The 24,517-nt window shown below is 37.6% G+C and overlaps 1 protein-coding gene across 1 annotated transcript; it reads left to right on the top strand.

Moving 5' to 3' along the window:
* The first annotated feature begins 7,483 nt into the window (after positions 1 to 7,483).
* LOC18013863 (pollen receptor-like kinase 3) lies at positions 7,484 to 9,613 on the top strand. The gene is made up of 2 exons (XM_006419108.1): positions 7,484 to 8,822; positions 9,045 to 9,613. Exons 1-2 carry the CDS (start codon positions 7,484 to 7,486, stop codon positions 9,611 to 9,613), a joined length of 1,908 nt encoding a protein of 635 aa, XP_006419171.1.
* Positions 9,614 to 24,517: the final 14,904 nt, after the last annotated feature.

The following is a 24,517-nucleotide window of genomic DNA, read 5'->3' as shown; positions in this document are numbered from 1 at the left end:
GGCAGTCCTTGAAGTGGAGAAAAATTTGTTGAGAAAAGCTCTCTTACATTGATCTCAAGTCATATTGAACCTTGAGGGAGGTTCTTCTCCCACTGCCTTGCTTTATCTCCAAGTGAGAATGGGAAGAGCCTAAGCTTAAAGCCATCTTCTGACACACCATTGATCTTGGTCAGGTTACAAACCCTATCAAATTGATCAATGTGGTTCAAGGGGTCTTGCACTGGCAAACCATGCAATTTGGAGGTCAAAACCATGTTTAGTAGTGAAGCCTTGACCTCAAAGTTGTTGTTTCCAACTGGAGGTGCTTGAATCCCTTGGCGGTTTTGATTAACATTTTCTGTATCATTTTCTCCCACAAAAATAGGATTCCCTTGAGCATAAGCTTGTTGGCGACCAGGGTGGTATGGGTGTGGTGGTTTCTGAGCAGCAGCTTGAGCTTGATGTTTTCTATTCTGTTTCTAATGCCCCTTTCCCTGATGGACCTGATTAACCGCTGGCATTACTACCTCTAGAGCCTGTTGCTCAACCCTTCCTTGCTGATTATCCATACCCACCCTCTCTAGATGCTCTGCCCTCTCTCTTTCTCTTCTAGCACTTCTCTCAAGGAGGTTAATGTTATCTAGGTTAGATTCTGATAGATCACAACTTCTGGTTCTGGTTCTGGTTCTGGCGTTCATGCACCTGAAACTCAAAGACAGCACTTTAAAGGTGATCAGTAAACAAAAGAAAAGTGGCTTGATCTCAAGATCAATTCAAAAACTAATGCTAAACAAAACAAACAATGGCAACGACGCCAAATTGAAATAAGAGTTTTGTGACTCTTTGAGGTTCAATTCCTCTTTGTAGTTGTAGTACAAGAGGTATCAATCCATATGTATGATGTTTTATATACTAATTTGCATGAATCAATTCTTAATCCTAGCCTAACAAAGATCAGGTTTAGTAACAAGTGACACAATCTATTTAGAACAGGATTAAGAACTAAACAAAGAAATAAACAAAAGCAAACGATGATGATGATTTAAAGATGATAAAAACATAGAGTTCCAGACATGATAGTGGATTAGGGTGCCTTTGGTGCTAGACTAAGATGGTAATGCCAATATGATTACTGATTCCAATTGACTTAGGATTCACAACAAGTTCAATTCTTTCTCAAGACAATGAACACAAATCATGACATTACTCATACCCAATCATCAGTCGAGACATAATGCTAAGAAAGCATTAATAATCAAACCTAATATGCCATCTATTCTCCAAACAAGCATTTTCATGTGATCAAAGCAATAAACTCTTGTCTTGGCTCATTCAGGCATTTCATCAAATACCTTTTTAGTGGAAAAATGCCTTGAATCTGGATCAGAGTGATTATAAATGATCCAGCATTAAGAATAGCCAAGCAAAAAGAGGAAAACATAAATCTAGTCCCTAAAAACCTTAATCTAACACCTAAGCACCATAATCTACATATCTAGAACCCTAAGAAAAAGGCTACTCACTAATCATATTTAACTCTCTTAATCCTTTGCAAGATGAGAAGATAAACATAACTAGAGATATAAGAAAGGTAGAAGATGATGATGATAAGATAGATATGATTGAATAAACTCTCAAATTATTTTGATTATAATAGAAAATGGAGATATCTCTCACAAGGTCTTTTCTTTTACAAAAGAGGCAAAGAAGTCTAGAAAATAAAGGATAAGTCTGGTGTAAACAACCCTAAAACACATATATAGCTAGGGTTCAAACTCGGGTCACCCCGGAACAAACCGGGTGTTGACCCAGAGAAATTTCCCAAAAGTAGTAAAACTGCACATTCACATTGAGGTTAATTCTGCCGGTGTGGAAGTCAGTGTTAATGTGTGTGTCTGGTGGTGAAGCTTACTCCGGCCTGAAATCACTCGATGTGGTTCTCGTTGTGAAGTGAAGACTTGGTGTGATGATGATTACATCAAAGTGAATCCTGCCAGTGTACTTCTCGGAGTGGACTCGCAAGGTTTTGAATTGAGGAACACACCTTCAGGTTCAAGCTCAAACTGGAGAAGTGCCCTGAAGCGGAGAGGATTACACCGGGAGGAAGTCTGCCGGAGTACATCTCGTAGAAGACTCGCAAGTAATTGCATCGACTTGAATTCACTCGGTGCCCTCCTCGGTGTGGGCTTTGAAGATAAATGGTCATAAGAACTAGCTCACACCAACCTAAATTCACTTGGTGCGGTCTTCAGTGTAAGCTCTGAAGTGAGACCTCCTTAAAAATATGGCTTACTCCAACCAGAATTCCCATGGTACTCATCTCAGTGTGAAAATGGACCCCTTCGCACTTAAACTGCCATAACTTCTAGCCCAGTGATCCGGTACTCGATTTTCCAGCTCTAATAAATAGGTGAGTAAATCAGCTCCAACTCTAATGACGGGATCTTATGCATCCGGGGAGAGAAAAGCTTCTGGTACAGCAGTTATATGAGGCACATTGCATTGGTCCGCAATGGCTGCGAGACAGATTCATCTTCAATCGGCTGTTTCTTTCAGATCACTTCTCCAAATTTTCTGATTCCATGTGTACGGTAAACTTGAATCTCTCCTCTACAAACAAGGTGAAAACACCAGAGGCTGAATCAAAGTGTAAGGCCTCCATCTCAGGTAATCTTTCAAACGTATTGCCAGGTGAAGAGACTTGTCCGGCCGAGGTCATGCACCAATACAAGGGCTTTCTCCATGCGGCCTAAGCTTCATCAGATCCCCAAATGCCTCCAAAGTACCTAAAAATACTCCAAACATGCAAAACTCTTTAGACAAAATGCATTCTCAATAAAAGCTTAAACAAAGACAAAACTCTAAGAAAAACTACCTATATTAATGCATGGGACTCTATTCCTGGACTAAAAATGCATGCTAAGTATGCAAAGATATGAATATATCACTACTACCTTGATTCGGTCCTCACTTGGGGTGATCTCAAGCAGCATATGTACAGAGAGTTTGTACAGAAGTTCCACAGCCGCGCAGCTACACTCCCAAGAGGTCTATGTTCCAGACAACTACAAAAAGTTGGATGTCAAAACCACAGCTTGTCCCTAAGCACAAGCACGCCTACTGTCCCGAGCCAAAGAAACTGTTTCAAAACATTTTGATGAAAGAAATCAAAGGCTGAAAATCCAGTGGCAACCACAGAAGTTAAACCAAATCCAAACCCACCAATCACAGCTCTCACGAGAAGCACAAAACCGACACTTGAGCCACAAGGCAAAGCAAAGTAAAGTAAGTCTTCTAAAACTCTTAAGATAGATACCACAATCTGTTATATATGTCATCAGATAGGACATTTTTCTAAGACGTTCCCATCTAGAGAACTAAAAACTGCTTCAACAATTGATCAAACAAAAGAAGTAGAGAAAGAGGAGTTGCATTTTAAAGTTTCCAATTCAGATATGATGAGCTTGTCTCTACCAAGGGTTATTGATGCAGGTTTAAATCATGGAGAGCATCACTATGAAGAGATTAGGATGTGCCAGCCTGCCAATGAAAAATATGAAGTTGTCACCAGCTTCACTTCCATCCAAGAACAGCCACTGGATCACATGATGAAAAAATACCATGGCATCTATGGAAATAAAACTTATTGATATTTCTGATCAGGTGTGTAGCACGTTTCTATCATTTATTTATGATGATTCGAAGTGTGTGTTAAAGAATCCGCTATATCCAGAAACATGTGAGAAAAATAAAAAAACTGTGTCTTGTCTTGAACCACAAAACTATGAGCAACTCGTGGTTTCATATAAAGTTAACTAAATGGTCCAACCAAAATTATGTTTCTCTCTCTCACACCGATCTCCACACAGGAAGATACCTGTCTGGAGCTAATAGGGCGGCACGCACTTCAGGAGACTTGAGCGGGTCAAAATCCAATTTTTTCCAGGTTGATACAGTCCGAAAACACATACTATATAACTATTTTGACCTAATGTTCAATGGATCTTTCTTTTATTCTCTCTAGAACTTGCCTCTTTGGCGAAAGAAAGGAGATTGTAAGAGATACCCTTGCTATTATTCAATCTAAGTCTGTTTTTTTCATCTTTCATCTTTTCTTAACCTCTAATCATGCTTAACATCACATCTTGCAAAGGAATTAGTATGTTAAGTATGATTAGTGAGTAGTCTTTGATTAAGCTATGAGTTGATTACACTAAATATCACATTTTGACTTTTTATTACAGAATATATCACTTACAGAATATATATAAGTAAACTATGAAATGGGTATCAAAGTATAGATATAATTGATAGTAAAGTGTGTTACCACTAGGTGTACTTTTGAGTTATCTAATGTTCAAAAAAGGGACTTTTGTATTTTAATTACTAAAAGACATACTTTTCTACTATTTGGAGGAGACAAATGACTGTTTTAACCCTTTTGCTTACTTATCTATATTCTTTTTTTAATTTAATATTATATTAATATCACACACTCTCCATAATTGTTTGTTGTTATTTATCTATTATTTAAAAAGTTATCGAATAATTATTTTGACACTATAAATTATATAATTTTTTTCTTAATACTTTGATACCCATTTTATATTTTTAACTTAAATTGTTTTGTCGTTTAGTGATAAACACATAAGTATCCATATAGTAGCGTCCACTAAACACAAATATATGGATATCTATGCAATTATATAGATACATATATATATATACACATATGTATCCATATAGTAGCATATACGTGAACACACAATATATAGATATATATATATATATATGCATATCCACTTACATAGAGTATAAAAAGATATAACTATATAGATACATATATATATATATATATACATGCATATCCACATGCATATATTATAGATGGATGTAACTATATAAATATATATGTATATTTACATGTGTACCTATATAGTTGCATATATATATGTGGGTCCCGTGCGATTTAATGTGTGAAAACTGATAAATTAAAATAGGTCCTATGCGATTTAGTGTGTAGAAGCTGATGAGTATATTTAAGTGGGTCTCGTACGTGTTGGTAAGGTAAAAGAAAAAGAAGAGTAAAAAGTCCAAAAATGGAGCAAAATAAGATAAATCCACCTGATTCAGAAAGTGCCTTTTTTGGCAATTACACTTTCAAAAAGTGCACCTAGTGGTAATATTCTCTTGATAGTATAAAAATAATTGTTAATTTTTTTTATAAAAAGAAAATAAGCAAAATAAAATATGTAGGATATAAGTTTCGGGAAAAAAGAGGAAAGAGAAGAAAGAAGAAAGAAAATGGTGTTTTTAATGTCGACAAGAGAAAGGGAGACAAAAGAGAGAGACCTTTAATTTTTCTTTTGCTTTATTTTTTTTTTAGATTTTCAGAAAAACTGATTATTGGGTTTAGGGTTGAAAAGGTGCTAGAGTAACACAAAATGATATATTTGTAAATAAAAAGTGTGAAAGTGATATTGAGTGTGAAATTATCTTAAGCTTTTGGGTATGTAGATTAGGGTCTTTAACTGCTAGTTTATGGTGTTTAGGTGCTAGATTCTTGTTTTCCTTTTCTTATTTGGCTGTTATCTATGCTAGATCTTTCATAACCAGGTTGATCTAGACCTAAAACATTTCATGCAACAAAAGAGTTTGATGAAATGCCTGAAAGAGCTATCTAAGAGTTTAATGTTTTTATCACATGGCAATGATTTTTTGACGATTAAATGGCATGTTAGAACTGATTCTTTATGCTTTTTGATCATTGTTGCACTAATTGGAATTAGATATTGCTAATGATGATTTAAGAATGTGATTAATATATTCAGAAAGAATTGGTCTTGTTTAAAAGTTCTATATTAAATGAAAATATATTTTTGAATGATTTAGCGTCATATACTAGTATTGAAAGCATCATAATCAATTATCACACTTTGAATCTTAGCTTTTATATCTTTGAGGTAATCTGTGTTTAAGTTGTTAGTTTGTTTTTGTTTAATCATTGTCTTTGCTTGTTAATCTCATTCCATTTGCTTAGCCTTAATTACTTGTCATTAGTTATCCCAACATTCACCTTGTTTCACTAAGATTAGAGAAAGTTTCATTTAGGTTTAGTATCTAAATAATCACATTTAGATTGACACCTTAACGCTGCAATGATATGAACAAGTTAAGGAAATGAATTGAGAAATATCCTTTATCAATTTTCTTTTGTTCTTTGTGAAGAATCTCGATTGTTTGGTGTGTAATATTCAACAATCAAGTTTGATTCGTCTTGGAGTGTCATATCCAAGGAGTCATCGATCTGTTTTGGTGAGTCATATCCAAAGAATCACCAGAATATTAAGAGTCTTCCGCAGCTTTTGTGCAACCTAATATCCATTTTTTGTACTTTGAGATTTTTCAGGTTTTAGACTTAAAGCCTATCCAATTCTACCAACTTCAAGTGTTTATTAGTTTTTTTTTTGTCTAAAAAAGGTAAAACAATAATAGCATTCTTGTTATTATTTTGAAACTAGAGGGGTACACTGTAGTTAACTTTAAAATTTAAACTATTTTCAAAAAATTTCCTATGAGTATACGATTCTAACAATTATGTTTCTCAATGTACTGTTTTAACAAATCTCCCAATCTAATATTTTAACAAATCCCCCGAAAAAAAGTTGTCAGTTAAGGTTTTAGAGAAGATAAAAATAAAAACAAGTTTGGAAAAATTTTGATTTCCAAAATTTTGGAAAATATTTAAGTTCTTATTGCCCAATGCCTGTCACAGTTTCACAGATTGGTTCTCCTTGAAGTCTGAATGTGCGGCTTTAGCAATTTTTCACCCCTTGCGGTTTCTAAGTCATCATTCCCCGAATAGACAAATGGACGTTTTAAAAGCCAGAATGACGTAAAAGCTTTGATTGGACGTATAAGTACGAGACAATAAAGAGTCTTGATGCCTACATACATTGAAAATTTATTTAATAAAAGCTCTCAATGACTTATATTAGCTAAACGGAAAATAGATAAAGAAATACAAGAATTGTGGCACTTTATAACTAAAAAGTCGATGAAAGAAAAATTGTATGCAGTGTTTGAAGATGCAAAAAAACTCCGAAAATTATGGTGGTAACAAGGTCAAAAACCTTAAAAAACTCATGGACGTAAAAAAATCTCCAAGAAAGTCTCTGAGCTCTCAATTTCTTTTAATTAAATAAGAAAAGCATTCTATAATATAGGAAAATAATAGAAAACTATTTTTGGTAAGAGCAAGCCTAAACTTTGCCAGCTAACTCCCTCAAAGACAAGAAAACATGTCACCCTTTTCTTTTGAACCCGCAAAAACGATGTCCAAACTTTTAAACAATAAACACAATCCGAGCAAAACAACATTCACAGAGAAAGAGACTGCATTATATATCATCATTACCAACATCATCTTTGTGATAAGATTCTTCATTAAGAACACGACAACAACAACAACAAAGAACAGCAGCCGTTCTCTTCTCCTTAACCCATGACTGCTGTTCTATTTCTCTGCTTCTTCCTCCTCTGTTTCTCCTTCACCCCTTCCCTGCAACACGTCAGCGAATCCGAGCCGCTTGTGCGTTTCAAGACTTCCGTAAATATAACCAAAGGGGATTTAAATTCATGGAGAACTGGAACCGATCCTTGCAATGGCAAATGGTTTGGGATATATTGCCAAAAGGGTCAAACTGTCTCCGGCATTCACGTCACTCGGCTTGGTCTCTCCGGGATCATTGACGTGGAGAATTTAAAGGATCTCCCAAACCTAAGGACAATAAGGCTCGACAATAATCTTCTTTCAGGCCCGCTCCCTCCTTTCTTCAAGCTTCATGGCCTCAAATCGCTCTTATTGTCAAACAACAGCTTTTCGGGAGAGATTGCTGATGATTTCTTTAAGGACACGCCACAGCTCAAGCGGGTGTTTTTCGATAACAATCGTTTCACCGGGAGAATTCCCACCTCTGTGATGCAGCTCGCAGGTCTCGAGGAGCTGCACTTGCAAGGCAACGAATTCTCTGGGGAGATCCCTTCGCTTACAGATAGCAACAAGATTTTAAAATCCCTCGACCTCTCCAACAATAACCTGGAAGGAGAGATCCCAAAGAGCATAGGAGAACGAAAGAATCTACAGATGAACTTCCAAGGGAACGAAAAGCTTTGTGGGCAGCCGCTGAATATCAAATGCGATCATAAACCATCATCCACAGGGTCAGGGAAAGACCCAAATGAGGTGACGGGGAAAGCCATCTTTATGGTCATCTTCTTTCTTTTAGTATTTTTGATCGTGGTGGCAATTATAACAAGATGGAAGAAGAAGCGGCAACCCGAGTTCCGGATGCTCGGCAAGGACCACTTAAGCGACCATGAAAGCGTGGAAGTGCGTGTCCCAGATTCAATAAAAAAGCCTATTGAGTCTAGCAAGAAGCGGAGTACCACGGATGGTTCTTCCAAGAAAGGTTCAACGCATCATGGGAAAGGTGGAGCAGGTAACCCTGGAGGAGGTGGCATGGGAGACATTATAATGGTGAACAGCGAGAAAGGCTCATTTGGTTTACCCGATCTTATGAAGGCTGCGGCTGAGGTGCTAGGTAACGGTAGCCTTGGATCAGCCTATAAGGCGGTGATGGCCAACGGATTATCCGTGGTTGTAAAGAGAATTAGGGATATGAACAAGCTCGCACGTGACGCATTTGATGTTGAGCTGCAACGGTTTGGGAAATTACGACACCCTAATGTTCTTACCCCGTTAGCATATCATTACCGTCGCGAAGAAAAGCTTGTCGTCTCCGAATACATGCCTAAAAGCAGTCTCCTCTACGTTTTGCACGGTACCACACAATGTTTTTGTTTTTCACTATTGATTAAAAAGATAAAAATTTATAAGTTTGCTTTTACAATACACAACATTATTGGTCGAAAATGCTAAAATGTTGTTGTTATAATTTGAAATATAACATCACAAAACACAACAAAACAACTGGGCTAATATTGATCTATAGGGACCATTTTAAATATCCACTGTTTTTTTTATAATAATTTTTGAATTTCAGGAGATCGAGGGATTTATCATTCTGAGTTAACTTGGCCAACAAGATTGAAGATCATACAAGGTGTTGCTCGCGGAATGCAATTCTTGCACGAGGAATTTGCATCATATGAGCTTCCGCATGGAAATCTCAAATCTAGCAACGTTCTATTAAGCGAAACCTATGAGCCTTTGATAAGTGATTACGCATTCCTCCCCCTTCTCCAGTCTAACAACGCCTCACAGGCTTTGTTCGCATTTAAATCCCCCGAGTTTGCTCAAAAACAGCAGGTTTCACCAAAATCAGATGTGTATTGCCTCGGAATCATCCTTCTTGAGGTTTTGACGGGAAAATTCCCTTCTCAGTACCTAAACAACGGAAAAGGCGGGACAGATATCGTTGAATGGGTGCAATCTTCTTTCGCACAACACAAAGAAGAAGAGCTTATCGATCCAGAGATAGCGAGTAATACTAATTCGTTACAACAGATGGTGGAATTACTGCGGATCGGGGCTACTTGTATTGCAAGTAATCCAGACGAGAGAGAAAACATGAAGGAAACTGTTAGGAGGATAGAAGGAATAACCATTTGATGGGATTAAAAAAAAAAACAAAAGGCCTTTGGAATCTGTAGATAAACAAACATAAGAGAAAAAAGGTATGTTACATACATAGGAGTGAAAGAACAAGAACATATTTATTAGTAACCAAAATAATCGTTTTCTCCTTTTTGTGTTCATTAGGAAGAAGCGAAGAGAAAACCAATTTTCTTCTTTTTGTTGTTTCATAGAATTTGCTCTATTATTGATTTTTTTTTTCCTTTTCCCTTTTTTTGTTTCAGAAGACTGTAAAATCATATTACTAGTTGAATTTTCTCAAGGAACTTCTGATGTAAGTATAAATCCATGTTCTGTGTTTAATAAGATGGATTTTTACGCCAAAAAAAACTATGAAATCATATTATATTGTTTCATGTATTTCAAAATTAAATATCTGAAAATATTTTATTGATGTATTATCCTAGAGATTTAATCATCGTGAAATATATATTGAGATATACATAATTTACCTAAGTTGTTTTTGTTTGTTGCAACCAATCTTACCGTTTTGGTTTGGAGAACTAATGTTTTATCTTTTATTACAAAAAAAATTCTGAAAATTATCTATCTATATACTATTATTTGCAAAGTGAAACATCTGATGTGTCATTTAGAACGGTTTATTTTAAGTTATTTTAAATACATCATCAGATAAGAACCAATAAAAAAATGACACATAATTAGTAAATGGGGTAAAAAAAATTTTTGCAACCGAAACTTATTCTGGAGTTGATACGTAAGCAAAACACTGTAAAAATCGCTGTGAGCGCGACACGTAAACAAATCATTACACAAATAAATATATAGATAGATAGATTATTTAGTGTTTAACTTAATGTGTTATTTGTTTTATGATATCTGTGTCGTCTTCTCACTGATTCCGTGAACGACCCATGGCATGTCAGTAGGTGTTTGAGGGTTAGTTATCTTGAATTTTATTTGTGATCTGTGTTTAATTTTATATCTATTCTATTGACAGTATTAATTTTTTTATTTAACGTGATATAGATTGGAGTTCGGCATTTCATATATCACTTTTCAACCAAAAATGTTTGCTCTTGGAAGGTATTTTATTATACTGATTATATTTTTGTATACTTTTGATGTTAAAACGATGACAATAAATTAATACTAACGTGTAATAATCCTAAAAATATTTTGAGCATAGGGATTCATTGTTTGATTTTCCGATAACCTTCGTTTGAGATTAATGGCCAAATCCGGGATCGTGGCTCCCAAATATACGATATTAGATATTTTAAATAATTACTTTTATATTGTATAAAATATGTTTCTTTATATTTTTATTCCTTTTTATTGTTTTATTCTGATCTTGGTATGATTTGTTGACAAAAATATTTGTAGTTTTGGCCTGTAGAACATCTGATGATAGTGATACGCTTTTTGGACGTGGTACTGATGATGACTACATGTTTAAAGATGACACTGAATCGGATAATGAACGTTATGATGAATCTGATAGTGATGATGATATGGGTGGTGATGATGGTTTTATTGACAATGGTGATGGTTCTGATGGTTCTGATGGATCAGATGATGATTTAGATGATGATAATGATGAAAAATGAGGATGAATTTAAATCTAACAATGATGAGATGGTTCCGAACGCGAGGAAATTTTGAAGAAGATATTGATGACGAGGTAGTTCAAATGAGATTCTTGATGGTTCTGTACATTGTGGTGGATGGGACCTGAGTCCTTCGAAACCCGGCTGTAGTCTGTTTGTCAAGCTTCTACAAATATGGACACAATTGTCAACATCAAATATTCATTCTTTAGAAGCTATTCTGTCCGATGAAAAGGTGGTTTACTATCTCTCTGATCTTTAGTAATTTCATTGTTTTAGTCTTTTTATAATATTTAAATAGATTTAATATAGGTAATATTCATAAATAATCATTTATTCATCATGTTTCATTTCTCCTCTTTTTTTTGTTAGGGTGAGAAGTTTCAGGCTTGTATTAGAGGTGATCAATTTTGTCTACTAGGGTCATGTTTAGTTGTGGGAAGCTGGGTTGTTATAAGTTCTTTCGAAGTTGTTGATCAGGTTGGTTAATGTCGTGCAACTTCACATCGACATATGATAATGTCTCTACCGTCAACCACTATTGATAAAGCCTTACGACTGTGTGAAAATCACTATTTTGATTTTGTTGATTTTCGTTAAGTCTTGGATCGTGTGCATGACGATGATAATTTATTTAATTTGTTCTTATCCATGTCTTTCTTATATTGTAGATTTTGATTTTATGTTTACTATCAACGTAATTTATTTGTTTGCTAACTTCTTTATGTTTAGCCTTGATAGGTTGTGTTGTAGAATTACGACGTTATGATACATGGTGTGGATTGTGTGAGACAAAACTCGCACAATCAAAATTTGTTAAGTAATTTAAGAGATCAGAAATCTTTAGGGTTTTCTAGAAAAAATTCAAGATCAAAAGAAAGTTTTTTGCTGTGAAAGTGTGTGAATCTTATTGTTTTGGGGTTATAAAACTTACATAATGAATTGTGTACATCGACTATTTATACAGAGTCTATAAACCGTCTAGCCGAGAATCTCGGGAATGATTTTCAGAAAACTTCCTTATCTCTTCGCGCGGCCGCTGCCTTAGACTTTTACCTAGCCGAGGATGTTGTACTTACTTCGATTGGCTTTGCATCTCCATCTTGGCTCTCTTGGTCCTCGAGTTGGCCCGCATGATTTGGCTGGGCTCAGGCTCGGTCCAACGTGGTCCGGCTTGGCCCAACATGGTCCGGCTTGGCCCAACGTGGTCCGGCTCGGCCCAACGTGGTCCGGCTCGGCCCAACGTGGTCCGGCTCGGCCCAACGTGGTCCGGCTCGGCCCAACGTGGTCCGGCTTGGTCCAATCTCCCTCTTGGTACGGCTAGGCCCAATCTTTCTTTTGGCGCAGTTGCCGTCTTGGATCTTTCGCCTAGGGTCGAATGCTTAGCTTGCTTAATGGACATCACATATTCCTTTCACTAAGGTCTGGCCCGAGTTCCTTAGGCTTGGTCGACATAAATCCGTCGGCCTTGGGCTCGGCCCAACTCTTCCTTCAGGCCTATCACAGCTCAGCTAGGTTTGGTTTGACGTCTGCATTGGGCGAGCCGCACTGCGGCTCGGCTCGGTTTTTCTGTAGCTCCTAACTCCGCTTGTCTGGTTCTGTTCGACCGGTGAGTTATGGTCCAATATGCCCCATCCGAGACCTAGTTGTTTTTGGACAGCTAAACTGGTCAAGGTGAAATCTGACCTTAACCTTTAGCCCCCCAGCTCGTCAGTTTCAGAGAAGATGGTGAGGCGACAGTGCTGGACCAAGGTTAGTTGTCGGATTTGCTTTTTATCTTGCCCGCTCTGCCTCATCTATGATGACCCGTGGCACAGTGAACTTTTCTTTCTTGTGACCGAGCTGACTATAGTGCCGAGCTGTGATGAAAAGGTACGGTCTCCAAGTTGGACTTTTGAAGGAAAGTTCACGATAAGGCATATGTTGGAAATTTAATACTGAAGCAAATATTAGAAGGTTAACATCAAAGCGTGTTTGAAAGAGTTTATTCTGAAGCATGTTAGAAAGAGTTTACGCCAATGTGACACGTTGTTGGACTTAATAGGAAAAGTGACCATTACGGGTTTCACACACCACTATTAGGATTTTTTGCTATTTACAAGCCTCTTTCATTGATTAGTTGAAAAGTGTCGAGCAAAAATGATGTCGAGTTCTCTAACTGTTATTGCCATCAAGACAAGATGGTATTGGAGAAATGTTGAAGAGATACCAAGCCAACAAGGCGAAGGGATGTCGAGCCGACGAGGTGAGATGATGCCTAGGCGACAAGGCAGAATAGTGCCTAGACAGTAAGGCGAGGTGATGCCTAGTCGACGAGCCAAGATGATGGCTAAGTGTCGAGGCGAGATGATGCCTAGGTGACGAGCTGAGATAATGCCTAGGTGACAAGGTGAGGTGATGTTTACATGACCATCCGAGATAATGCCTAGGAGACAAGGCAGGGTGATGCGTAGTCGACGAGCTTAGAAGATGGCTAGGCGTCAAGGCGAGATAATGCCTAGCCGACGAGCAGAGATAACGCCTAGGCGACAAGGTGGGGTGATGTGATAACACCGTATTTGTACCCATTTTCATGTTTTCTTATGCTATTTTAAAGTTTTTAACTAGTTTCAAGTTATTTTATCATGGTTTTCCTATATTTGTGGTTTCAAGATTTTTTTCAGGTTACTTAGACAAAAACAATGCAAATTGGAGAAAAATCCACTTTTGACCAATTTCAGACTGTCAGAAGTTTCACATCATATGAAAACCTTCTCACCGTCTGATCAAACTCAAATTTGGACACCAGATAGAGGATACTACCGGCTTCTAATGCAATTAGATTGGCGGCAATCCAACGTTTGGATCATAAGTTACACCCAAGTTACTAAAGACATGTTCTGCAGTCTCACAAAAGAAGCAAGAGAAGGCTATTCAAGCAGAGCCAGACTTAACCGAGCCAAAACTACAAGATGTCGAAGTACCAGTCATTCATGAAGGCCCAATAACAAGATAAAGAGCTAAGACTCTTCAACACAAGTACAAACAGGGCATGTTGCAAGCAATGTCTCAAGTGGATCAATAGAGGCCGAGAGGAGACCATGAGCATGTGGAGGCGCATAATGAAGCCCATCAACAACAAGCTTTGACCGGATTACTTGAAGAATGTCAAGAGCTAGCAAACGGCCCAACTTCAAAGAATCAAGATGTATGGCCCCTATTCCCAAATCAACCCCAAGTCTTCATGCTATCTATCTCGCCAATGCACCAAGACACTTAGGAGGGAAGATTCAAACTCAGTCAAAACCACACATGTCTCGGCCACCAAATAAGGTAAATGATCAATCAAGTTTAAATCCTTTGACTAACGAGTTTTCTTGTCTTTGATCTTATGCAAGGACAATTTAGTTTAGTATTTTATTTCCTTTTTGAGTCCTTTAATGTAGGATTTTAATTTAAAAGTCAGGTTGCTTTGAGTCTTTACCTTTAAAAGTCATGTTGTTTTGAATCTTTTATTTCTTTGAGTGTAAGCTGCTCAGACTATTATATAAGGTCTCATTACAGCCGTGTAATTTTTTGACCTTTCATATAAATAAAAATCGAACTTTCTTCAAAGCAGTTTTTTTTTAGAGAAACTTGTTTAACCTTTGTTCTAGTTGAGCCAGTACCTCGTAGATCAAAGTTCTCGTGTTTTATCACAGGTCGTTTTTGTGGTACACATCGATCCATCTTGTTAGTTAGCCGTTTCCCTCGATTCAAGTGTTAGAGTTGCTCATCATTTGGATCAACCCTTGGCCAACGATCTATAGCTTTGCTTCCGAGTTTATACAAGCCCTTGACAGCTTGGTGCTTATATAATTTTTGGTATCAGAGCTGAAGTTCCTTCAGCCTAGGTTTTATCTATCCATTTACATCTTTTCATTTCTGTTTAGTCATTTGTTTCATTGCAGTAGATACCAAAAATAATAATTTGATTTATAAATCATTATCATCTCATTTGTTTCATTCACATATTGGAAACAAAAGAAAATAATATCTCATTCTCTTTGCATCTAGTTTCAAAATTTATAAATTTTGTCATTCTCTTTGATTTATAAATTTTTTTTTTCAAAATTTATATTAGTCTGTCATTTTAAAATTTATATATATAAAAAAAGAACATCATTTACATTTCTGATTATCCGACTTTCCATTTTTTGTGTTTTCCTCAACTCTTAATCGAGACTAAGCACTAGTTTCTTGTGTTTCTGTTTTGCGAGAACAATAAACCATGGCAGAAGAAACAAGAAACAATCAAGACGCCTTGTACCAGTTGGTGGCTAGTATGAGAGATGAAATTAAATCCTTGAGACAAGAGCTTTGAGATCGGATCACTCGAGTCGAACAAATCCCAAGAGCACCAATACAACCTGTTCGTAACATTGGCGGCCATGGAACCAACCATGTGGGAACCACACCGAGAAACAATGGCATACGCATCAACGAGCCTAACCTCACAGACCAAGGAGGAGAGGACGATTCATCTCGAGATCATGAACCAAATCCTCGCAATAGGAGAAACCGAGGTCAAAGAAGGCGTGTGCCACAAGATGCCTATGGAGATGCCGATGATGAATAGTATACACTGATAACACCATATTTGACCACTTTTGTGGATCGATTTTAAATGCTTTTCAAATGTTTTTTTAATTTCTTTTAAGTGTTTTTGCTATTATTTTCTAGTATTTGTAGCTCCAAGACTCTTTTCAGGTAATTAAGGTAAAATGTGTGGATTTTGGAGCAAAATATCATTTTGGATAAATTCGGGCCGTCACAAGTTTCACACCCGATGAAGACCTTCTCACCATCAGATCATCCTCAAATCCCCGTTTTTCGTTTTAGACTTCATTACTAATTCTGTTTCTAAGGTTCTGCAGGTAAAGCGTGGATTCTCTGTGGAACAATACCTTAGTACTATAACGCACTGATGTGCACTTGCAGATATCTAAGGTTATAAATTTAAAACATGGAGCATCAAGTTTTTGGCGCCGTTGCTGAAGAATCCAATCGCATTCACCTGCACAATCTCATAGGTTAGTAAATCGACTCTAAGACAACTTTTTGTTATTAATTTTTGGTATTGTTTTTCTTAGGTTTCAGGTCTTTTTTAAAAAAAAAAAATTCGTGTACCGACCCGCGGTCGTGCCTGGTCGTCGTGCCTGGTCGACCTGCGGTCGTACCTGCACGATCCGCGGTCGTATCTGCGCGATCCACAGTCGTACCTGCGCGACCCGTGGTCGTACCTGCGTGACCCCCATCCGTACCAGCTCGACCCGCGGTCGTTCCTGCGCGACCCAAAACAAATTTTCTCGTCTCGGATCAATGTCATGACGACTTCAATCCATTCCCCTTCCCACCTTCGACCATCCACCATCCTCTACCATCACCACACCACCATACCATTACCGAGACATCCAGCTAAGTTTTCTCTTTCTTTATCTTTTCAATTCATTACATACTCTATTTCTCATCCTCATTTATCTCACATCCCGGCAAAGTGTGATTTAAGTCTGGGGGAGGATTTCATCCCTTTCTAACCACCTTTCTTTCATGAGTCTTTACATTCTTGCATTTTTCTTTAAAAAAAAGGAATTTTTAAAGTGTTTTCAAAGCAAAATACGTTTTGAGAGAATTATGACAAAAATCTATGATGATTATCAACCTGTATGCTTCTATACTATGCAGGATTGCTCTTTTGTGGTTTAGTATTGGCCTAAGCGGTAGCTAGAGTACTTGTACTACGAATTCCCACCAGAAGACTTCTATTCATGGAGATTCTTTATGATAGGATATACTAGCTCATTTTTTATTTGGACTTAATCTTGACTTAACTTTCTCATTAAAACATTAGATCAGGGAAACATATCATACATTCAGGACTCCTTTATCCTTTTACCACTCTTTGTTGATCCTGAATGGCTAGTTCACCATTACCTAGTTCCCCACCGTAACCCAGCCGATCTTTCAAACCACATGCACTCTTGTTTTTCATTGTCCTATATGCAGATATGTGCAAAAACGTCGAAGAGAAAGAGGATCAACGCGGTTTCAGTCACTAAAGACAGCGACCTGCGATTTCATTGGAATGATTCAACAAAAGGAGAAAACTCAGTTTTCCTTGGAAAAACTTCAAAATCTTGGTACAATTTCGTCTCTTAGACTCTCTCTCTATAAAAGGTTGTTTCCCATTTCAAAAAAAAAATCTAAAATAGAATTAAAGAAAAGAAAAAAAATAGAAAGAAAGGAAATGAAATAAAAACATTAAGAGAGTCTAGGAGGATCGATTTTATCCTTGAGGCAAGCTAGAGTTTGATTATATGGAGTTTTGAAGATCATTTTTCTGACTACCAGAAAAGATCTAAGTCTGGGGGAACAGCTGTTCACAACAAAGGAGAAAAGATTATGCAACAACATTAATAGGAAAGAAGAAGTGACAGAAAATTGCAGTCATCAACAGGTCCTTATCTCTCTTGCGGTTTTGCATAATATCTTGTATCCTCCAGATTCATCAGGTAACCCGAAACACTTTAACCCCACCACTTAAATAGCTCTTAATACCAAAGGCCGTCTATCCTGAATGATGTATTTTAATGAGAATTCACTATACACTTAATGAATATAAAGAGCTAGTTGACTGGAAGTTAGGTTTAAGTATGTAGATTTTCACATGACGGATCAACAGACTAGTTATGCTTGTATTTTGGTAAGAATTTTCGAGGCTACACCCAAATTAATGCATTATGATTGATTATGGTCTAGGAGTATGGTCTCTGGGAATTTAGAGTTCCCTATGATTTCTGTTAAAAGCCTTTTCTAGGCTTAGATCTTGCTTTGTTTGAGGACAAACAAATGTTTAAGTCTAGGGGAGTTGATAACACCGTATTTTGACAATTTTTGTGGAACAATTTTAAATGCTTTTCAAATATTTTTTACTTATTTTAAGTGTTTTTACTATTATTTTCTAGTATTTGTAGTTCTAAGACTCTTTTCAGGTAATTAAGGGAGAAGGTGTCCATTTTGGAGCACAAGATCATTTTGGATAAATTCAGACCGTCACAAGTTTCACATCCATTGAAGACCTTCTCACCGTCAGATCATACCCAAAACTGGACCTAATATAAAGGAGACAAATAGATTTCAAATGAAATTGGTTTGGAGACAATCCAATGGTTAGATCTCCGGATATCCTTGATGCACTAAATATATGTTCTGCAGTCTTGCTAAGGAAGCAAGTGCAGAACGAAGATTCAACCTCACAAGCCAATCGCCGAGGGTCAAAGGGCCACGACCGCAGAGAACACACTCTCGACCATGGTTACGAGCCTCTGGCCGCGGCCAAACCCCAATTCACCACAGGTGGAAGCCTCGCGACCAGGACGGACTAAAAGGCTGGCTCATGACCCCGTTTCAAGCCCAATTCGTCTTCTCTTCATATAAAACCCTAAGGACGACTGGAGAGAGTTGGAAAACTATAGGTATGTATCTTTGGAGACCTATTTTCGTGTGCCTCAGAAGAATCCCTTTTGGGAGTAACCAAATTTAGTTTTTTAGGGTTTATATGTTCTTATGTTCTTAGTTCTTAGTTTAGGGAGATAGAGATTTCTCTTGAACCCTCTTTATGTTCTACCTTTACTTTAATGGTTTTTACTCTTATGCATCTTTCAATTTCGTTTTTTATCTTCTTCATATTAGATTAGTTGTTTAAAGGATTTGAAGAGAAGTTATATATCTCCGAGACGAGCTCTCGAAATTGAGATGCTTCTTCTTCATCTCCTTGTCTCTTTTTCTCTACTTCTTTCTGATTATTACTTTATGCACGTCTTCTCTTATTACTTTATGCACATTTTTGAATGATGAGGTATGAGTTTAAAGGCTCGATCAAACGGAATCGACTATGTTTGGTAGGGATCTTTGAGAGACAAACTAAAGTGAAATTCTAGAAATATTTCTTCTAAACTTATAATTAAAGCATGGATCTAGCGTCGCAAACTAGAGATGATCTTTGATGTGTGCTGTCGTGAGGGTGTCAAGTTTTACCCTAAATGCAATCAATAGCTGCAAGTGCACAGCTGATCGATTATAGTACTTAGGGATCGAATCCACAGGGAAGGAGGATCTTTCCTGCAAAATCCTTCGAAAGAAATATAAAGTAAGGAAGTCTAGAACCAGGCGATATTTGTAAGGGTTTTGGTGGTGTCTTTAAAACGTAAAAACTAATCTTAACGAGAAAATACGAGAATTAAAATGACCTAATAACTAAACTTAATGAAATCGACTAAAAAAGAGAAAAATGGCTAAACCTAATTGCTTAAATGAAAATTGATTAAGAGAATGAAAATGATGAACAAAAGCTTGAAATAAAATCGATGTAAATCTATAGAAAAGAAGGCGCTAGGTTTCAGGGAAGTTTTCTCTAGGGTATGAACGATTAAAAATATTGCTAAAGAGTAAATTTGATAAGATCTTAGCTTAAACTTTTCAAACTAGAGTCACGGATGTATGTATACGCCACTGTCATGATCATAGACAACTATCTATTTGAACCCTGACCAGTAGGTTTCCACTCTGGCCCAGGAAGAGAAAATATGCATTATGTTTAAGACTCGCCAGCATTCACAAATCGCCCATAGGTAGGTTTCCACTCCTATGTTTGTTTTGCTCTCCCAAACAAGATCTGACACCGGATGAACACTTTCGTGTCACCAAGCATCTGGATCAGATTATAGTTCATGACGCTACTCTTATGCAGTAAAAGTAAATTCAGAAGAAAAAGTTCTAAGATTCGGCTACAATAGCTCATGGAATCCTCATCAAACATATATATCCCCATCGAAAATCCCCTTGACCCAACTATAAAACTACTCAGACATGATGAACAAAATCAAAAACATAGTATTAAAAAGTGGAGCAATAATCGAGATTTAAGAAGAAAGAAAAAGGGTTCAAGAGATAGATCTCTTTCTCCCTACACCTAAAAACAAAAGCTTAAAGTAAAATTTCTTCTAAATATTTTGTCTCTCCTAAAAACGACCTAAATGATAAGTATTTATAGTCTCCAATGCTCTCTGGTGTTTAGAGTTCTGGAATTGAGGCTGAGAAAATGATTTGGGCTTCAGAAATGGGCCTTCTAACTCGGAGTTAGCTGGCCGCGGTCGGGAGGTGCGTGGCCGCAGGGAATGGATTCTTGGCCGGGGTCAGGTAGCCTCTGACCGTGGTGAAATGGCTGTTGGCCACGGTTGGAAATGCTTGCCGGCTGGTTTACGGGACATCTTGCTCTTCGCGTAACTTTTAATACCGTTGGATTGCCAAGCTGTAAAGTGTGCTGGAAAGCTGATAGTTCCATCTTTGAGATCTCCAAATTTGAGCTGGATCGGGCGGTGAGAAGGCCTCAATCAGGGGTGAACTTCTGACGGTTTGACTCTGCAGCTGAAAAATCTGGGTCTTCTATCCATTTTGTTAAGCTTTTTCCTAATTTTCCTGAAAAGAGTCTTGGAACTACAAATACTAGAAAAACGTAATAAAAGTACTTGAAAGCAATAGGAAACATAGAAAAAGTATTTCAAAACGATCCATAAAAGTGGTCAAAATACGGTGTTAGTAATCTTGGTCCTTGGTGTTGCGAAAGTATTCATCCGGGGCCATATCTAGTTTGAGAAAAGCAGATCGATCATAGGAGTGGATATCTACCTATGGGAGAGCTGTGAATGTTGAGGAGTCTTAAGCATACTGCATCTTTTCTCTTCCAAGGTCAGTGTGGAAACCTACTGGCCAGGGTAAAGAGAGACAGTTGGTTATAATCACGACAGTGGCGTATTCATACGTTCGTGACTCGAGTTCTAAGAATTTACTAGGATCGATATTAAGAGCTTTGTTCATCCTTTAGATTTATTATCGATTTATTCACTTCTACTTTTTAAAACCCTTTTTAAAACTCTTTTTGAAACCCTTTTTAAAAACCGTTTTTAAAACCCTTTTCAATCCCTTTTCAAATCCCTAATTATTTAAGAAACGTTTTTGCTGGTAAACAAACAATGCTACTAATGATCTTTAAGGAGTTTTTGAGCACAGGTTTAGGTGAGCTTGACCTACCACCAGAGATTACTGACTTACTTGATAGGTTTAAGGACGTGTTCCCTGAAAAAATAACTGAAGGATTAGCACCAATTAGAGGCATATAGCACCAGATAGACTTCATACCGGGAGCAGCCTTGCTAAACAAGGCGGCTTATCGAATGAGCCCTGAGGAGCCTAAGGAGTTGCAGAGACAAGTTAAGGAGGTACTAGACAAGGGATATCTGAGACAGAGCCTCAACCCTTGTGCCATTGCTGTCATGTTGGTGCCAAAGAATCATGGCATCATCAACAAGACTCGATGACACGCTTGATGAGTGATAAGTAGGACTTTTCAAGGCTTGGGTTACCAATCCCTTAGCTGTTGTAGCTTTTAGGGTATCAATCCATCTTGTGGGTACTAGACACTAGCTTATATGCAAGTTTCTTAATTTAAGCAAGATAAGTGAGTTTTTGGTTCAAATAAGTGAGATTCTAGACATGATAGATGGCTAGGGTGCTTTGGTGCTAAAGTAGAAATGCCAATGACAATAATGAAACATTATTCAAGTGATTTCGGATTCTAATCAAGCCTTAATCTTTCCCAAGCATCAAGACACAAATCAGGCCATTTCACATACCCAATCATCATTGAAGATCAAACAACAAGACAGCATTAAGAATCAATCCCAAGTGATCTTTTATGCAAATAACAAACATCATCGTGGCAATAATGCATAAAACTCTAATATAGTTCTTTCAGAAATTTCAACAAACACTTTTGGTGCATGAAAAACCCATATTCTAGATCACAAGTGATGTGCAAGGATCTAGCATAGAGGTTAGCTATTTAGAGAAATGAAAACTTGGATCTAGCCCTAAGCACTTCTAATCTAACACTTTAGCACCCTAACCTACATATCTAGAACCTCATTAAGCAAACTACTCACTAATCATACTAATCTCTCTTAAACCTTTGCAAGTAGAGCAGATTGACATGATTAATGATCGGAAATGAAGATGATGAAGATAGATAATGATGAATTGCAATTTTAAACACAAAAGATCCTTGATTTCTCTTGATTAAAACTCAAAAAAGTAGATATCCCTTACAAAGGGAGAGTCTTTCACAAAAGAGGCAAGGAAATTGGAGAGAATAAAGCTTAAGTCTCTTGGTTAATACCTAAAACATATATATAGGTAGGGTTTCTTGATGGGCCAACCTGGAACAAACTAGGTGGCCCCAAAAAGGCCCATAAAAACGTGCTGGACTAAGGTAGTATCGAGTAGGAACCAAGTCGATGTTGTGCTCGGGATGCTGTAAAGAAATCCTTAAAGGCCAATATCGACTTGCTGGAGGTCGACAATCTGATCGATATTTCTTCGGTAATGGCAATATCGAGCTCCAAAACCTCGACACTGTGGTCTACATTCCTTCGGCAATTCGAGCTCCAAATTGCCAAGCAAAATCGTCAAGGACCCAATGTCATATCGACCAAGTTAGGGTCGATATTCTGATCGATATGAACACAGACTGCCTTCACCAAATCCTTCATAACTTCTTACTCGCTGGTCCAAACCTTGGTATTCCAGCTCCATGAACTAGATGACATCCTCAGCTCCAGGTTTGGTGAAGGGCTCTAGCCCGTCTGATGTTGGAAAGGCCGCCGTCTTGCCTGTTCTTTGTGGCGCATTGCATAAGTCCTGATCGTCCCACGAGACATGTATTCCTTCTGACTGCGATATCGTATAGCTCAAAGCTCCAAATCTTCTGATTCCAAGTGTTCCAGAAACAGCACTCATCCTTCTTGATTTTTGATTACGATACCGAAGGCTGAATCACGGTTCAAGTCCTCCGTCTCAGGTGATCTTGTAGAGGTATCGTCAGCTCCAAAGCATTTGTCCAAGTTGCTGGACAATGGTGAGTGTTCCTCCATGATCCCAGCTCCAAGTTGCTCCCAAAAGTCTCCAAATGACCTGAGCACACTCCAAAAATTCAGGACACTCTAGGACCTAATACAATTCCTAAACAAAGCTAGAACTAAAGACAAACTCTTACAAAACTAGCTAAATGTATGCATGAGACTCAATATTCTGACAAAAAATGCAATCCTAAACGTGACAAAATATAAGTATATCAACTCCCCCACCTTTTTCATTTGCTTGTCCTCAAGCAAGAAGAACAAATGAGAGAGAGGTTGTGAGTTAGGGAGTTCACATTTCCTAAGGTAATCACAAAAAGTATTCAAATTCAAGGTCCAAGTTGCTAGTTTTAAAATGCGTGTCTGGGCTAAGTATCAGCTTAAGCATCTATCAGCTTTAATGAATACATTCACCAAAATAATCCCCAAACTACTAAGTTCAGCTTAAGCATCTATGGGGGCCTCTGGGATTAAGTATCAGATAATCATCTAGAATTTGTCTAAGCTGACCTCGACCTAACACCTGAACCTACCTACCACGAGGGCCTCTGTCACACACCAATTGACATAGACCCCTCGGTGTGGGCACACAGAGGTGCACTTCACACGAAACAAAGCTTCAAAACCTCACCTTAGCCACTCGGCCTCTTCTACACCAAGGTGCATGTTTCACTGAGTGAAATGCCCTAAATGTCGATCAAACACCTTGGTGTGAGCTATACCAAGGCCCTCTTGTCACCAACCCAGATCACAAACAAGTTTGCTTCACGTTTCAAGACTTTAACCAGATCAAAGACAAGTTTCATGCATGTTCTTCAAGTGTTCATCAAAGTTTCAACCCAGTACAAGACTCCTTGGTGTATGACCCTCAGTCTAGGACTTCTTCAGAGGCCGAGGTGTGGCTCCAGCAACCCATAAAGGGCGGGTCAGTACCCAGTGTCCTTGGCTGACCCGGCTCAATGTCTTTTCTATAAATAGTTTTTAGGGAAAAACCCTAGACACCTTATATGCTATCTTAGTTTCTGTTTTGTTTTCTTCCCTTTTTAGTGTAAAAACGAGTTTGATCAAGAGATATCTATGGGATTTAATCATCTTAAAGCTGTTTCTTATCATCCCATCATCTCATATTTTCTTCTAACCATGATTAACATCACTTCTTGCAAAGAAAATGGTGTGTTTATCATGATTAGTGAGTAGTCATCTTTTAAGCTTCTAGGTGTGTAGATTAGGGTGCTTTGATGTTTGATTTATGATGTTTAGGTTATAGATTCTCATTTCTTTCCTTAGTTAGCTGCTTTTAATGCTGGATCTCTCATTAT

Source organism: Eutrema salsugineum, unplaced genomic scaffold (assembly GCF_000478725.1).
Source record: "Eutrema salsugineum unplaced genomic scaffold, Eutsalg1_0 scaffold_4, whole genome shotgun sequence".
Taxonomy (NCBI): Eukaryota; Viridiplantae; Streptophyta; class Magnoliopsida; order Brassicales; family Brassicaceae; genus Eutrema; species Eutrema salsugineum.
Note: the sequence above shows the minus strand (reverse complement) of the source record. Positions and strands in the feature narration are given on the sequence as shown.

What these genes read in the sequence shown, in the direction of transcription:
- LOC18013863 (XM_006419108.1), top strand. Translation starts at nt 7,484, where the DNA reads ATGACTGCTGTTCTATTTCTCTGCTTCTTCCTCCTCTGTTTCTCCTTC. An exon ending in TCTCCTCTACGTTTTGCACG is followed by an intron (nt 8,823 to 9,044) that starts GTACCACACAAT and finishes TTTGAATTTCAG; the next exon opens with GAGATCGAGGGATTTATCAT.